This window comes from Helianthus annuus, chromosome 4, assembly GCF_002127325.2.
Source record: "Helianthus annuus cultivar XRQ/B chromosome 4, HanXRQr2.0-SUNRISE, whole genome shotgun sequence".
Lineage (NCBI taxonomy): Eukaryota > Viridiplantae > Streptophyta > Magnoliopsida > Asterales > Asteraceae > Helianthus > Helianthus annuus.
The window spans coordinates 51,999,141-52,017,337 of record NC_035436.2 but is presented as its reverse complement, the minus strand read 5'-3'; the positions used below and the strand labels follow the sequence as shown (position 1 = coordinate 52,017,337).

The 18,197-nt window shown below is 39.7% G+C and overlaps 1 protein-coding gene across 1 annotated transcript; it reads left to right on the top strand.

The window, feature by feature from the left end:
* Positions 1-11,485: 11,485 nt before the first annotated feature.
* Positions 11,486-13,069, top strand: LOC110933524. The gene is made up of 2 exons (XM_022176742.1): positions 11,486-11,886; positions 11,995-13,069. Exons 1-2 carry the CDS (start codon positions 11,486-11,488, stop codon positions 13,067-13,069), a joined length of 1,476 nt encoding a protein of 491 aa, XP_022032434.1.
* The last annotated feature ends 5,128 nt before the right edge of the window (positions 13,070-18,197 follow it).

Sequence of the window (18,197 nt, the reverse complement as noted above, 5' to 3'; positions counted from 1 at the left end):
AACAAATATTTACAAGTGTATCTTAACATTGAGTTTTCTATATAAACCTTGACATAATTTTTGTTACAAAAATACAAATAGTGGAGGTTGGTTTTTATAAATAAAAGTGGCTAAATATATATTTAGAATATATATATATATATGTATATATACATTAAAGACACACATGTGTGATTATGTGTATACTTTGTGTAATAGTTATGTTATTTTAGGACTTAAAATAATATAACACATCAAAACACCAAGAATTATAATCCAAAATATTACCAAAAATTTCAAGGAATAAATATACAAGTTACACACAAAATATTGGCGAAACCGAACAAGAAATGTAACTTACAAAATATTCCGGAAGATATATTCACAAATATATTTTGGTAAATAGTATTTTGGATACAAAGGAATGAAATTATGATTTTTCCAATTATTACAAAGTTATATCATATTTTTTTTTGACAAAGAGAAAATATATTATTTTTGAAGTAAAAATATATTTTCTTGGAATTTTCAGAAGATATATGATTTTTGGGAAAGATACATATTTTCTTGAATACACTTGAAATACATTATTTTGGATGAAAATAAGTTTATAAATATTTTCTAAGTTAGACTTGAAAATATATTATTTTGGAACTACAAATGTTTTTGCCAAAAGAAAAATTATGAATAATTTTTCTAAGAAATATTATATATATATATATATATATATTTTGGAAATATATATGTTGGTGGACTTTTATTAGAAATAATATTCTGGAAAGTTTAATAATTAATTAAGTATGAGGATACTTAATAACTACAATAAAATACGTATTCTCACGCGTATAAATACTCACCGGAATACGACACCAAAACATGGCAAGAATGTACAAATACAAGAATACGAGTACACATGTATAAGATACCCCCATCCTTGGGAAGAAATACAAGTATTAATACCCGAGGAGTACTAAGTTAATATATATTGTTTAACAATTATTCCAAAACTTATAAATATAATTTAAGTTAAAATATTGACTATTTTGACAATAATTATATAACTTGGAATAATTGCGAAGGCATAAAAGAAATGTAACTCAGAAACGTTAACACTAAGTCAAGGCATGGCCCGTTCGTCTAATAGACATTAGTACGTTGTAGGTAGTCGTGTTCACCGGAGAAGTACGAGTTACGATTGTTGAAGACGCAAGACTGTGAGTTCCGTGTTCCCCCTTTTACTTTAACTGTTTTCAGTTTTATAACTTCGGGGGTGAAATACATGTTACAACTGTTTACATACATTGTTATTTGGTATGGTTAGATAAGGAAGGGTACACTTAGATCATGTGAGTGGTGGGCACAACGCTTAAGGCCATCAATCCTAGTTATAGGACCGAGGGACATGAGTGATAGATCTATTTGGGTGTAGCGAGCCCCGCCCATGTTGGACTAGGGTTTGGCCCATGGGCAGACTATGTCTTACAGCCGGAAGCCCGGTGCAAAATTTGCTAGGTTTGAGCTACCTGCATTACGTCACACATATCAATGGCCTTGCAACCCATTGGTGATCTGTTTTCCTTGTTGCTTTCATACCGGGATTTATAAACATACATACATACTTACAGTGGTTTCAAAGGTTTATACATACACACAAACAAACACACGAACTCGCTCAACTTTTGTTGATGTTTTCAAAATACATGTATTTCAGGGAATTAGTAAGTGGATCTGGCGGGCGTTGGAAGTTTCATGCTGCGTTGTGAATGAAGATGTCATCCATGGTTGTGAGGTTTGGGTTGGGTGTCTTAATCCTGGACGAGACACGTCTTCCAAACCTTGGTTTTATTTAATGTCTTTTGATGAGTCCTTAGTGAACTCTTAAAACAATTCGTATGGTTTGTAAAACTTGTGTTTGAAGTCTACATTTTAAAACAATGTTGTTATGTTTTAAACTTATTTAATGGATGACGAATCTATGGTTTATCATATAGTTGTTGTTATGATTGAATGCAATGGTATTAAGAAAGTCACACCATAATCACGCTTCCGCAAAAAGTCAGGGTGTGACATCACCAACCCCAAACCCGTTGATGACTGACGTAAGGGTCATGCAAAAACCTAAGTAAACTAGATAGCTAGAGTAAGTTGGGTATCGAATCCAGATGAGTCTGGTGGAAAGTGTTATGAATTAATTACTAATAACTAACTGCAAAAATGTAAATTCGGTTGTTTGAGATTTTGATTTAACAAAAGACTAATTAAAACGAGTTGTAACAATTGGATAGAACAATGGTTCCTCTGGATTTTAGATTCAAAGTAAACTTCAATTATGTGTTTACTTGCGACAATCACATAGACATGATTGTGTAGTTCAATTAACAAGTTGTGATTACCTAAAGACTACTTACTTCGATTGCAAAATAACGGAAGGTTATCATATAAATAATCAACTGAAATTACCAACCTCATCCCTATCAAATATATCCCAATTACTAGAACTCTTGGGAATTGAATGAATTAGAATTAAAGTTCAAATAAAATCAATCGTTACAACCAATTAATCAAATCAAGAGGTAAAAAGCATCAAATGCTTAGATTACCAAGTTCGCAAACAATGAAAACACATAAAATCCATTCACTTACAATCCTCCATCCGGAGGAAACCACTATAAGCTTAGCCGCTCATGTTGCTTGGTTGATCGTTAAAAGCTTGAGATACGTTTGAAATCATCTTCAATACGGTTGATATTGTGAGAGGAATGATGATTATAGGTGAAAAGAATACCCAAGAATCCTTAATTTGCCTCCCAAAATCGTCCCCAAGTGTGCGTCCCTCTATTAGGGTTTTAAAAACCCTTTTAAACCCTTAAAGAAGTCAACCTGCGCGTGCCATCTGAAGCCCACCATAGCCTACGGTCTCTTGACCATAGGTTATGGTCCACAATTGCTGAGAAAACAGATCCCGCCAACCGTAGCCTACGGTTCCCAAACGTAGGTTACGGTACATTGACGTTGTCCCCTTCTTGACACCATCTTCAAACCGTAAGCTACGGGACTAGAATTGTAGCTTACGTCGTATTTCACTAGCCCCTGGACTTTATTCTTTCATGTTTCTTGTGTTTCCAAGATATCTCTTGACCCAAAACAACTCCCGATTAATGTAATATGCCTTGATTATCATCCTCAGTAGTTCTCTTCATCTCCAAGCATCTAACTTCACCGATTTAAGCGATTAACCTGCAAAACCACAATTTCTCGTAGTTATCACATTCAAAACACATAATCGCCTAAAACGCAATAAAACACATAATCGCCTAAAACGCAATAAAACACATAATATAAACAGTTTAACACCCGGGTTTTACCCTCTCCATCACCCATCCCAAACCCGTGAAAAAATAAAGACTAGTCCCATACCCGTCCCAAACGAGTCGGGTTTTGGGTTTACCCATAGAGTTCGGGTTTGATTCCCATCCCTATTTGTAACGCTCCGCATTTTTGGTGCGTTCCATATTTAGAAAGTTGTTTTCGCGTTACTGGTTTTTAACAACTTTCTAGCGTATTTCGTTTTCAATCTTGTAATCCGAGACCTTGATCATAATGGGAATACATATTGATAATCAATCATACTTATGTTTTATACAATCAATCGACAAATACGTGTTCACATGCAAAACTGAGACTTGTTATACCTTCAAATCAATCATATACACACGATACGTAACGCATACTTATATACACTTCCTATGCTTGAAAACCTTCAAAATACAAACTTATAGCATAAAATAACATCAACATACAAGTTCATGGACTAAAGTGTACAAAAATCAAACTTTGGCTGGAATATCAACACGCTGTGTCTCGCAGGCATCAAGCCCTTCTCCGCCGCGCCGCGAGCACCCTCAATCCGCAGAATGTTGTTTCCTTCATCAGGTTGGTCACCTTTTCCACCTTCGTTCTTCCCCAATCACCTTTTTTCTTCATTAAAACACTAACCCTAACCAACCTCTTTATAAACAAGCTTCCCACATCTTCATTTCACTTTTGCACACTCTAGACTCACTCAAAACACTCTCAAATTATGGTAATGTCAAGCTTTGGACAAATTTCATACAAGTCCAAAAGTGAGCTTCAAGCTCACTTTTCTTTCTCTTCTTCGTGAATTCTTGCTTCAAACTCATTTAGAACACCTCTAGGAGTGTTTCCACAAGTTTAACATGGTAAACTAACTTGAAACATAACCATTTTTTGAGGTCCAAACATTCTGTTTGATTAAACTTTTACATGAACTTTCTTTAAACTTGTTAATCTTGAGACATCTTGTGCTTATCTTGTTCCCAATCAAACTCATGATTGCGGGACTTGAGTATGATTGATTTCCATAAGATTAGAGGTCCAAATACATCCTAAACTTTCTATTCTAAAGGTTCCAATAAACCTAGACAAGTGTTGAAACCATTCTAGCTCATCACCTTCAATGTGATGAGACTTGTGTTTTGGTAATGTGTGAACCATGGAAGACAAGGCTTTCCAACTATGTTTCCACTACTTCACTTGCTTGATTTGTTAGCCAATCTTACATCTAAGTTACCAAGGAAACTTACTAGTAACAAAGTGACCAAACTACATCAAGTCTCCAAACATTTGCCATGATTGGAATGCACTAGTCTAGTTTGAGCTCACTTGGTTACTTGGTGAATTAGATGAGTACTTTTATTCTATGTTCTATTAATGACCAACCGAAATCATCAACTAAGTTGATGATTTTGTGCTTTGGTGAATCATATAATGAGGATTAATGGATGGAAATCATCCTACCTCCTTGCTTGACATACATGGTCATACGTGACCACGACACATAATACATATACATATACATCTATAAAATAATTCTAATGACCATACCCTAAACACTAGCCAACTCATGGATTTGTGTTAACGGATAAGGTTATAATATCTTAGATTGAAATCTCTCATATTTGGACTTCCAATAAGTTAGTTGTGCCTATGAAGAACACATAATCATAGTGACTTCCAATAGGTAACTTGTGCCTATGATGAACAGATAATCATGGTGTCCAAATTTGGGTGTTTGTCAAGATAATCTTTTATGTATTTTCATACTAAAACTAAGCATCCGCATACTTATTCCTAATCCAAAATCTGTCAAACTCATTCGCCTCACTTATCCTTGTAGGATAACTAGGTGGTTCTCAACGCTCTAAACTCACCAACTAACTTTCGTGGAATTTCTACGCAAACTGTGAGTATAATCGAACCCTTTTTTGCTTTAATGCACTTTTGGATGTAACATGTAAAATTATCAAAATCACACTTTCACACAATCAAAGATATTCAATCATATTACAATCACTCAATCCACCAAAACATGCTATTTGTTATGCCTATGTTAATTCATGCTAATCATACATGCACACTATTTGCCAGTAACTTAGCTAGCCCACCGTAACAATTGTAGCACTATAGGAGTAGCATACCGCCCGTTTGGGGAATTGTTAAGTTATTTAATCTTTGCGGTATTGCTCACTTCGATGGCGAGGAATGCACAACATACGGTCTCATTCACTTCGGTGACAAGGGATGCACATTATTCAGTGGACACAAGGGTTTGACCTATAGTTATGCATGCTAGCTTTAACTTAGTATACAAAATGTCATGTTGGATTTGAGACAATCTTTTATACGTATGCTATGTAATCAAACTTGTATACTCGCCAACTTTGTGTTGACTTTATTTTATTTTAATACATGTTGCAGAAAACATATGATGACGCTTGAATAAATCTATTTACGATGGTTTTAGAAACACACTAAAATTATTTATTTGTATTTCCTATGTGGATTATGTTTAAGTTACAAAATGATGTACTTTTCCATTTCAAGACAATGTAATCCTTTCAGTATGAAATGAAACTTGGTTTATTTAAATATTGTCACATCAGCACGTTATGATGTCTCGAACAATCTCGTTGTCGTCTCACTCCGATGTTTACGCCATCAATAGGGGTGTAATACTATTGGGATGACTTGTGTTAAGCCATGAAAGATCTTTATGAAAACTTGACCAGACATCTATGGATGCTGATTACCCTGTAAAAGGAAAAAGAGTTTCATTGAATCGAGTATGGCGAATGATATAAACACGAGATATAGCCAGGTCAAGGCACGATAACAATTGTATCGCGTACTGTAGCCATTGATGACGTACATAATGTTGTGACAAGATTGCTCAAAGACTTCATAACATTATTGTGACAATATTTAATTTAAAAGTTGATTTCGTTCATATGAAAATGCTAAGTTACAAATAAGAAATTCAAAGTACAACAATGTTTAATCAAAATATGATAACAAAATCTAGTATTTCAATATGTATTTCTAAAGTCGTCCCTACTAGATTTTATCAAGATCATCATCTTCAACCTGCAACATGTTTAAAAGTATAATTCAACACACAAAGCATTGGCGAGTATACAAGTTTAATACATAACATAAGTATAAAAGATTTTAACTAATCCACATGGCAAACTAACTAATCAAGATTAACGTAAAACTGGCATGTGAATATTTAAGTCAACCCAAGGTTTAACACAATGATTAAAGACTTAACATGACCTCACGAACACGGGCGGTGCATTACTTCTATAGCGCTATACATGTTAAGGGTAGGCCCGTACGAAGTTAATGACTAGTTAATCACAAAAAAGTATAACCCCAGAATAACGAATCAAGTAAAACGTATGTATGCATGTATTGGATTGTTGTGTTTGCATAAAGTATAAGTGTGATTGTGTTTTTAATAGATTAAACATATTGCACCCAAAAGTGTAAAAGCATAAAAAGGGTGTTCGAGTGTACTCACGGTTTTGCAAAGCTTTCCTTTGAATCCCGTGAAGAGTTTGTGAGTTGGAGGATTGAACACCGAGGTCACCCTACATGGGGTAAATGAAGGTGTTTAAGTAACGGAATTAAGATGGATGATTCGGATTGAAATTTAAAGTACAAAAAGTATATATGTATAAAAGTATTATCTAGTCTAAGTACTCGTTTTTGACACTAAGTTACATATGATTTCATGGGTCCTGGTTTGCCCATTAGAATCACCAACGAGAGACTTAGATTTGTAGATAGAGCAGCCTAAGTTTATGACGAATAACCATGACCCGATTATCATCATAATTTCAGCCATGTTCATATTTATATATATATATATATATTTATATAGTTATAATATTAACCTAAGCTAAGTCCATCATAAGTATCATAGATTGTCATGGAGGTTTAACCTCGTTGTATAATTCACCACTACACAAATCATCACAAGGATGATTCGGAGGGTCATGAATAACAAGAAATAAAACTAACTAATACATTCTCAAGTAGCCAAGTAAGTCCTAACCCGGGTGAGCCAACGCAACATGGAAAGAGTTAACTAAGTGTTGGAGGTGAGGCGGGGTTATGTTACTTTAATACCAGAAAGTTACTTGAGTGTTCATACACATGGTTCACAAGTGAGGTAGTGGAACTAGATTGGAAAGCCAAAGCTTCAACGGTTCACACTTTTACAAGTCACAAGTTCAACCATATGGAAGATGGTGAATCGTGTTTGTTTTCAACACTTGGATTATAACATGTATGAACTTAAAGTAAAGAGTTTTGAACTCTAAACTTGATGGAAATGAACCTCAATACAAACCCACAACTATGGACTAAGTTATGAGCTTGGTGGTTACAAGATTTCACCAAGTTTTAGCAAATAAATTGAAGGTATGTAAGCATGAACAAAAACAGAAAATAAATCTCATTTTGGACCTCAAATATGGTGAGGTTTGTGAAAACCTTCTTAGAGGTTATCCAAGTAAGATGGAAGAAGAAACAAGAAGAAAATGAGTAAAGAAGTGAGCTAGAACTCACTTGAAAGCTTTGAAACTTTCTGCTCAAAAATCAGATTTTTTGAGAGTTCTTGAGAGGATTTGAGAGTGATTGTCCGAGTTTGGAAAATGAAAATGAGTGTTAGAATGGTGGTATTTATAGTGGGGGATTAGGGTTAGGAGTTAAGAGTGTATTAAAGAGAGTTAGGTGGTGGTTAAAGGTGAAAAAGTGACCAATGCGCATGCTGATCTGAATCTGCTGCGGATCGATACACGCAGTGCGTCGCGGGAGGGAAGGAGGGCCTGTGCGCATGTCACCTGGCTTACTCTCCGGACAAACTTTCAGTTTTGGCACATTTGGTCCATGTAGTTAGGACCTTGGCATATTTTATGGCATTTATTGTATGTTTAATATGCAATTGAGTATATATTATTGAAGGGGTAAGGTCCCGAAAACCTTGTAACAAGTACTTAGGACCTTACTATAACCTTGTCTTTCAGTCCTTTTTGACCTTGCGCGGCCACGCACTGGTCCTACAAAGAAGGCTTTAGAAGCAGATAACAGACAACACTTGCGCGCCAAAAAGTGAAATCATAAATCCTCGCGCTTTCCTCCATAAACAAAGGATGAAAATCCTAAGTTAAACACTTCCGCCTAATGATGTCTAGACTTGGATATTATTTACCCAACTGGTGCCACACGATAAAGAGTCACACAGGATTATGGCAATAACCTTCTAGATGGACCCAATCGTGCACCACTAAACGGTTACAACCATCTGGACACGTGTCATCACCTCAGGCATCCCTGAAATCACGATGATGGCATGAAATTGGAGAGAAACCTCCACTTGATCACTTTCCACGTGGCAAACCCCCAGCCATAGATCTAAACAGCGATCCGTGTGCACTCACGTCGGATCGAGAAGCTTAACGGAATGAAATGTAACCGCTTACGGAGTTAGCATCTTCCGTCAAGCATTTCACCAACGAGTTTTCCCGCCCAAAACTCTCGGCTATAAATATGAGAATGGTTCAGGTATGAAATTCAAGTTACACACACTTCGTCAATACTTCTTCTTCTTCTTCTTCTTCTTCTTCTTCTTCATAAACACATACTTATTCTCATGCCGGAGTTGGGTCAAGGAGAGAACCCCTCTTCTCCCCTTGACGAGGCTAACGGTATTTTGTTTTGCAGAGTTTACCGGAGAAGAAGGACAACTGTATCGAATCAAACGAGAGAGAACACCTCCTTTTTTATGCAGATCCAAACCCCCTAGATAAATCGATTCCGGTTAATTATCTAGTGTTTCTTCATTGGCGCCCATCGTTTTCTCTGTCTCATCCAACTCTCTCTTGTTTTTTGATCTACCCTGTTAATTCCATTTGCATATGGAAGAAACGTCGTGTCATCTGTAACACCCCGTGTTTCGAATGTCAAAGTCAAAGTCAAAGTCCAAGTCAACTTTGACTTTCTCTGACTGTAGATAGTCGATTTTGTGTTTTAGTTGTATTATGTGGAGTAAGTGTTGTAATCAGCAAGAATCGAGGTAATCGAACGAGTTTTAAATGCGAACCGATCTACGACTGTGAATGATAGGAAGTATCAATGCGATAAAGTTGACCTAATCAGTAATCAAACCGATCTAACAATTAATCGAACTCGAGACTCGAATCATGCGAATTTTGGTATTAATATATGTGTGTGTGTGCCTTATGTGTTACTTGTGCGTGCTTACTTTATGTGTGGTGTGGTATTCAAGCAAATCAATCGAAAATCGAATCGAAACTCGAAAGGCAATCGAACTCAATCGAAACCGACATCGAAACGTGACTTATAGAAGATTGTATGTTAGATATAGTGGTTGGGATTAAAAGTAATTTGACTAGAAACTCTATCGAAATCGTATCATTTTACGTCGGAATCGAAACGTCGAAAATCGTCGCAAAATACTCGAAGTGCATGGCGGATCGAACAGGAAACATCCTGATCGAACAGGCCAGCCGATCGGCTAGCACCTTGCCAGCCGATCGAGCTGCCCACTCGATCGGAGTTCCCAGCCTATCAGCTGTCACTTTCCACTTTTGGAAGCCTATAAATAGGGTTGTCACTATCATACTTTCCATTTTTGGAAAGCTCTGTCCGAACCAGCTATCTTCTTCACCTTTTCTCAGATTTCTCTCAATCCCGGTAAGTTTTCACTCTAATTCCTGTACGATCTTGATCATTACTTGATTCTACACCTTTCTATCTTTCAAAACTTGGATTCTAACCGTGAAATCACCAAGATCTAAGTGTTCTTGGGTGATGTCATCATGGTGTTCTTGAAGAACATCATGTTTTGGCCTCATTCCACTATGATTAGCTTAGATCTAACCGATTTCCACATAAACAAGTTAAGATCTCACGATGTGAAGGAGTGAAATAAGGATTTCCAACTTTCTTTCAACTCTTTTACACTCAATGCTTTCAAATCAATAGAAACGGAGCTTGAACCGGCTAACCAATCCTTCTAACAGTTAAGGGGTTCAAGATTCGGGTTCTATGAACAAGGTTCGCCGATAACGGTTAAACTCTAAACCGACATTCCTAACCGTTCAACCGGCCGGACTTGGGTGATTCCTGTTCGAGCCAAGGGAACAAGTAGTGAAGGGGTAAGGTCCCAAAAACCTCATAAAAAGGATATGGGACCGTACCACCAATTGGCCTTTCAACCCTTCAACCTTGCGCAGCCGCGCATTGGTCTTACAAAAGGAAGGAAGAGATCAACAAGCGATAGTCGCGCGCCTAAAGGAAAGCATAAAATCCTTGCGCCGCTTTCCATTGGCAAAGGGTTAAAAACCCTAAGAACAATACTTCCGCCCAAATATCTAAACTTGGATACCATTTTACCCAGACTTGGGATTTATGCAGCTGTATGCACACCGTAAAGGTGTCACACCAGATTACAGCAGTAATCTTCTAGAAGGAATATGATCGTGCACCACCCAGACGGTTATAACCGTCTGGACACGTGTCATTATCACAAACGTCCTAAAATCACAACGATCGCATGTAATTGGAGAATGATCTCCATTTAAACCACTTTCCACGTGGCAATTCCCCAACCATAGATCAAGTCACGATCCGTGTGCATTCACATCAGGATCAAAGCAACTTAACAAGGATTAAAAGGACTTAACGGAAGGGAAAATAACCGCTACGACGTTAGCATCTTCCGTCATCTTTTCAATAACAGATTTTCCCTCCCAAACCCCCGGTTATAAATAGGAGAACTCTTCAGGTATAAACTCAGATCACATTTCACTACTTAAATACTTATCTTCTCCGTTACCAATACTTATTCTCACACCGGAGTCGGGTCAAGGAGAGAACCCTCTTCTCCCCTTGACGAGGCTAACGGTGCTCTGTTTTGCAGAATCACCGGAGAAGAAACTCGGCTGCAACTGAATCAATTGAGAGAGAACTAACCTTTTATGCGGATTCAAACCCCCTAGATATCTCGGTTCCGACCATTTATCTGGTGTTTCTTCATTGGCGCCCACCGTTTTCTCAGTTTTTCTAGTTTCTATCTCGTTTCGATTCAGTTCATCTCATTTTTCTGTTTTTGCACATGGCAGATAATTCATCTTCTCACCGACAGCCTGGTCCTCGACCAAATGTCGGAAACAATTTACCAGTAGAAGGGATGGTAGAAGAGGCCTCAGACGATAATGAGGTTCAATCTAATGGAGCAAATAACCCTGTTACTCCAGGGATATTTCCCACAAATCCCGCTCAATCAATTTTACCACCGAGAGAAACTCCGATATCATGGTATGTCCGGTCACAAGGGGCATTAAATGCAGTGTACACGCAGTTGTGTGCTCAAACTGTTCCCGTAACACAATCACGAAGGCCAGGATCTAGAGCTCATGCTTCCCAGCGAGAAGAATCAACTTATGATGGTACAAACAGCTACCAGAGACAACACCATGAGTCACAGCCTCGTCAAAGGCAATCGGTTCATGATAGGTTGGGTTCCCAATGGGATGCCCACACCGATGAATCCGATTAAACATATCGTTTGAGTGCAAACACCAGCGTATTCAACAGACTACACCCAAACTCTAACAAATCCAGGCCTCGAGCGGTTTACAACCCTGAGGCAGAGCATAACTATGACTTAGTTTACCGCCCTGCAGAAGCAGCGGAAAACTCGAAGTTTATATTGGAAATAGCTCTGGCTCCGTTAGAAAGGGCAAAATTACCATCCAACGTCGGGAAATTCAATGGGTTAACTGACCCCGACGATCATCTGAGAGTCTTCACCAGCGCAGGGTTGGTTGGCGGTTGGACTCTTCCGCTTTGGTGTCATTTGTTTGTTCAAACGTTAACTGGGCCAGCGCGAATCTGGTTTGATAACCTACCGACGGGGCAAATCGAGTCATGGAAAGACCTGCGCCAAAAATTCTTAACACACTTCAGCCAGCAAAGGCGTTCCATGCGAGATACATCCGATGTGATGAACATATGGCGTCGAGATGACGAGAATCTGGAAGATTTTATAACCAAATATAATAAGGAAGTATTGGAGATCGGTGGTGTTCACGAACAGCTAATCCGTGCTCAGTTTAAGTACGCGGTTAGATGTGACGACATGGTCAAAGTATTATCCGGGACAGAGGGCCTTCCCAAGAGTTGGGAAAAGATAATGGCGGCGGCCAAGGTTTATGCGCAGACGGAGAAAAACCTTACTACAAATAGGCCACCACCACCACACAGCAGGCCCACAGATTTAAGTGCAACGGGCGAGCGAAGGTTCAAAAAATCATGGCGCGAGTCATCCGGAAGCCGCTCCTCTGAAGATGCTCGCACAACAATTAACAAACTCTCTGCTCAAAGAGAAAACAAGCATGAAAATAGGGAGAGGCAGTGGACCCCCCTAACAAAGACCCCGGCGGAGGTGCTGAGTACCGAGGACTATCAGTTCAAACCGCCAATCCCGATGAAGAGTAAACGTGGTCAAGACCTGGCGCAATATTGCGAATATCATAAGGACACTGGGCACACCACAAACAACTGCATTTCCTTGCGCACCGAAATAGAGAAAGCCCTCAAAAATGGGGAGTTTGCGCATCTACTCCAGAATATGCGCAAGGAGATAAAACAGATTACCCGGGGAGAAGAAACCTCCAGCAAGCGGGCAAAGACTTAAGGGACTCTGTAGAGTTCCCCGCAGGAAAAAACATCAAATATGGCGAAACTATCAGGGAGTAAGTTAAGTTCCATCTAATTATTAAAGACTTTGTAACGCCTCTGAGCTTTATCCGTGAATAAAATTACAAAGTTTCTATCATTTGTGTTTACAAAATGCATGCAATTTCTTTTTAGTAAGCGCAAAAACATTATGGTAGTATAAAATAAGCTCCATACGCGGTCAGTGATTACCTCAAAAACGACCATAAGCTTCACACATGAGCTTCATACCAACTTTATTCGCCTTACTTAAGTAAAAGCAATTGTACTCATGCAAATATTGTAAAGTCATTCAAACAAATAGAAACATATTACCTTCAACGTACAAATACGCCCTGAAGAGATTCAAACACGACAGTGTTTCGAGTTTTACACAAACAAGCGCAACAAAACAAGGATCTACATCCCACACACACAAAAAAAGGGGGGGGGGGAACACAAATTGTTCAAAAACAATTTCACCCTACTCTAAATCTTCATCCTCATCAGGGAAGATTTCTTTAAGCTGCGTTACTAGATCATCCGACTGCAGCGCCACATTTATCAACTCCATAACTGGAAGTTGTAAATTATTAAACTCTGCCTTCAGAGAAGCAAGCGCAGCGGCAGTATCTACGCCGAAAGCAACGGACTTGCTATCATCCCAGTTAACCTTCAGCGCGTCATTCACATGATAGGAACATTCCGCATAACCTTGCGCATATCCATCCCGCCGCGCAGCAACCACCAATTCAGCAACAGTTTTATCCAGCTCTTTAGAGTTTAATACAGATTCAGCAACCTATGAAATCAAGCAAAATTGGTAAAAAAAAAGAAGAGAAAAAGCAAGCGCACATATGATTTCACAATAAAAAAGGAAAGGAACTTACACAAGCAATCCCGCGATCCTTCAACCAGGCCATATCATTCTTTAAAGGCTCAAGCTCGCTTTCCACTGTGACCCGCGCCGTTTCTGAATTCTCCAATTTCTCTTCAACCTCAGTCAAACGGCGGGAGGTTTCAGTATACTCGGAACGCGCGAGCTCCAGGTCTTTCTTCAGTTATTCCTGGTCAGAAACCAAAGCAGTAAGTTCCTCTAGTTCTTTATCTCTAATGGCAAGAGTGGATAAAGCTTGTACCTCCCGTTGCTCACTTCGTTCCCTATGAGAACGCGCCTCCACCAACGCAACCTCTGCATCAGCTTTCTCCTTTTTCAATCTTTCTACCTCCGCATCCTGATTCTTCAGCTTTTCAACCTCAGCCTTGAGGTTACTAACAATACTGCGAAGGTTGGCTTTCTCAGCATTATCTTTTTCACAAATTTTCCTCCAATTTTTACGTTCTTCAGAAAGGAGAGCAGCTTCAGCTTCGGCCTTTCTCTTCCAACAAGCAACAGACCATTCCTCAGTCTTGCGCTCAGCCTCAAACTTGGCTTGATCATCTTTTAATTTAGCCATCAATTGAGCCAGACGTTTCTCATCGTTGGAAAATTTCTTCTAAGCCGCCATGAAAGATTTCTGCTATTTATGCATATTATACCACTCACGAACAATACGGTGGGTGGTAGAAACATGAGAAGCAGTCTCAGCAACATAAGACTGATAGGCCTGCTCACAAGACCGGTCTTCCTGAAACTTGACCTCCCCAGGTGGAAGTATCCCCTGCAGCCAATCCTGGCACACATGCCAGTTCGCGAAAGTGTCTCCCTTCTTCAAATTCCAAACGGGGGCGTGAAGGTCAGCAGCATCCTTCTCCGAATAACTCCGGTAGTAATAATCTCCCAAAGTTTCCTCTGGGCGGATGGGAGATTGTTTGCTAACACCAGCAGACGAATCTTGCTCTTCAACCGTCACCTTCTCAACATGCTCCGGCATAGTATTTGTAGGAGAAGGAGTAGGAGTTTTCTCAGTTGCTCCTCCCCCCAGGTCTTGAGCAATCACCTCAGGGGCCGAAGGATTATCAGCATCATTCACCACATCTAGACCAGCATCAACAGGCCTCTCAGTTTCAACAGTCTTCTCCACACCATCATCTGCACCCTCTGTAGGGTTCAACTGATCAGCAACAGAAGCATATGGAGGGGTAGGAGGAAGTTCTTTATTCACCACGGATTGCACGTTCGTGGGAGTTGGAGCAACAGGAACTGCTGTAAAAATAAAAAATCCATAAGGATATAATCCACAAAAAGAAAATAAGGGAAGATGTTACTTACCGGGAACGGATTCCGTAAGAAAGGCATCAAGATTCCCTCTTCGGGTAATTTTCTTCCTATGAACCTTTTTAGGAGGTTGATCTTCCGCATCAGTATCAGTTTGTTTCCTTTTGTTCGCCCCCCTTCGCACCAAATGCTCAGGGATGGATTCCAAATCAATTGGATCTTCTGGGTTGGATGGAGGAATATCAGCAGAATCTTTCGGTTCTGGTTTTGGTCGCCTAATAGTAACTGCAGGCACAAGACCCTCCAAAGTATCAGAAACCACCACATAACCACACTTATCAGAAGAATGGCGCATACCTTTCTTCTCCCCAACATTTTTAGCTTTAGAAGATTGAGTCTTCTCAGCATCGTTCTTCTTTGGCGCAACGTTACTAGTCGTTGCACGTCTTTTCTTCTCAGGGCCTACGCCCAAATTTGACAACTCACCTATAAAGCGCAAAGAACAATTCACTCAAACGCGCAAATAAAAACTAAAAACAAACAGTATGCGCAATCTTACCTATACCAGCAGCAGGCTGTTCAAACAAATCCGCGTCCCGCGGAAGAGAAAAATTCCTCGCAATACGATCATACCAAGGATCTTCATCAGGCTTTTTCTTAATGGTACCCATCTTTCCTCCTTCTCTCTTATATGCCACAACATACAAAGCAACAACTGCAAAAAACAAAAGGAGAGCATACTCAAAAAAAAAAAAAAAAAAGAGAGAGAAGAAAGGGGGTGAACCCAACCATACCATGACCTCCCTCTGTATACACAGGCTTGTCGTCCCGGTCCATCTTCCAATTCAAGCTCATACCAGCCCCAACAAGGGCTCTCTCCGGCAAAATAATGTTAGGAATTTCCTTCAAATCTTGATACCAAGTTTCATCAGAAGGGGTCCGGAGTGTTTCAACGGGAACATCTTCTTTCCCCCTTAAAACCATCCTCACCGGAATCACTCCGGCCTTAATAAAAAAGAATTTTTGCTTCCAATCATGGAAAGATTTTGGGGGATGAAGCAAAATTTTCTTTGCAGAAGCTCTCTGAACAAACGAATAGAACTCCTGGGTACAATGCATTTGATGGAAAACCCTAAATCGGGGAACGGTCGGCTCAATATGCATAGTCCGACACACAAACTCAAAATGTCGAACCCTGACCATGCCAATAGGATGCAGTTAAGAAAGATGAATATTGTAAAACTCAAGAATTTCTAGAAAGAACTTCGTTACAGGCAAACGAAAGTTGCCATCACAGAAAACATCCCAAAAAAGGGTAATATACCCGGCTGGGGCATCTGCCGCTGTCTGCCCCTCTTCAGGGAACAGAGCGCCCCAACTTTCTGGAAACTTGAAATTTTGAACTAAACCGTCAAAAGACGCTCTTAACCACTTCAACGGTGGAAGTTCAGTCGACATCTCTTCGGTAAGACCTTCTTGATGTTCTCCGGTTGACATAAGAAGGGGAAAAGTTTTCAACAAAACAATGATGGCACAAAGAGGTTACCCAAACGTTATATACTTATCGCAATAAATAGCATTGGTAACTGTCACAACGACTTTTCCGGGCATCACAGTCCCCAAAAACAGCAGAAAAGTACACACGCGTCTGCACACGCGCGTGAAAAACACGGATACTGGCATATACCTGACAGTGTCAGCCTGTCATACAGACCTAGCTGTACCATCCCCTAAAGTCAAAAGATTTCCAGAACCTCCAAACAAAATTAAATCTTCTCATAGAAGATTCCTCATTTTTCGCGCCCAAAAAACATTTCTCTCTCAAGTCCAGTGCTCCACTTATTTGCATAAGTACAACACTAGACTGGGGGGACTTGAAGGGGTAAGGTCCCAAAAACCTCATAAAAAGGATATGGGACCATACCACCAACTGGCCTTTCAACCCTTCAACCTTGCGCGGCCACGCATTGGTCTTACAAAAGGAAGGAAGAGATCAACAAGCGATAGTCGCGCGCCTAAAGGAAAGCATAAAATCCTTGCGCCGCTTTCCATTGGCAAAGGGTTAAAAACCCTAAGAACAATACTTCCGCCCAAATATCTAAACTTGGATACCATTTTACCCAGACTTGGGATTTATGCAGCTGTATGCACACCGTAAAGGTGTCACACCAGATTACAGCAGTAATCATCTAGAAGGAATATGATCGTGCACCACCCAGACGGTTATAACCGTCTGGACACGTGTCATTATCACAAACGTCCTGAAATCACAACGATCGCATGTAATTGGAGAATGATCTCCATTTAAACCACTTTCCACGTGGCAATTCCCCAACCATAGATCAAGTCACGATCCGTGTGCATTCATATCAGGATCAAAGCAACTTAACAAGGATTAAAAGGACTTAACGGAAGGGAAAATAACCGCTACGGCGTTAGCATCTTCCGTCATCTTTTCAATAACAGATTTTCCCTCCCAAACCCCCTGTTATAAATAGGAGAACTCTTCACGTATAAACTCAGATCACATTTCACTACTTAAATACTTATCTTCTCCGTTACCAATACTTATTCTCACACCGGAGTCGGGTCAAGGAGAGAACCCTCTTCTCCCCTTGACGAGGCTAACGGTGCTCTGTTTTGCAGAATCACCGGAGAAGAAACTCGGCTGCAACTGAATCAATTGAGAGAGAACTAACCTTTTATGCGGATTCAAACCCCCTAGATATCTCGGTTCCGACCATTTATCTGGTGTTTCTTCAAGTAGGAATGAAGGATATCATAGTTCAACACGTTGTCAAGCTACCTTAAAAGAATGACAAATAAACAAACAACCAAGTGTTAGACGAAAGGCCGACCAGGTCAGAAATGCTGGCCGAACGGCTAGGCTGTTCGAACAGCCCAACCGATCGGACATACCAGTCGATCGACCAGGCCAGCCGATCGGCTA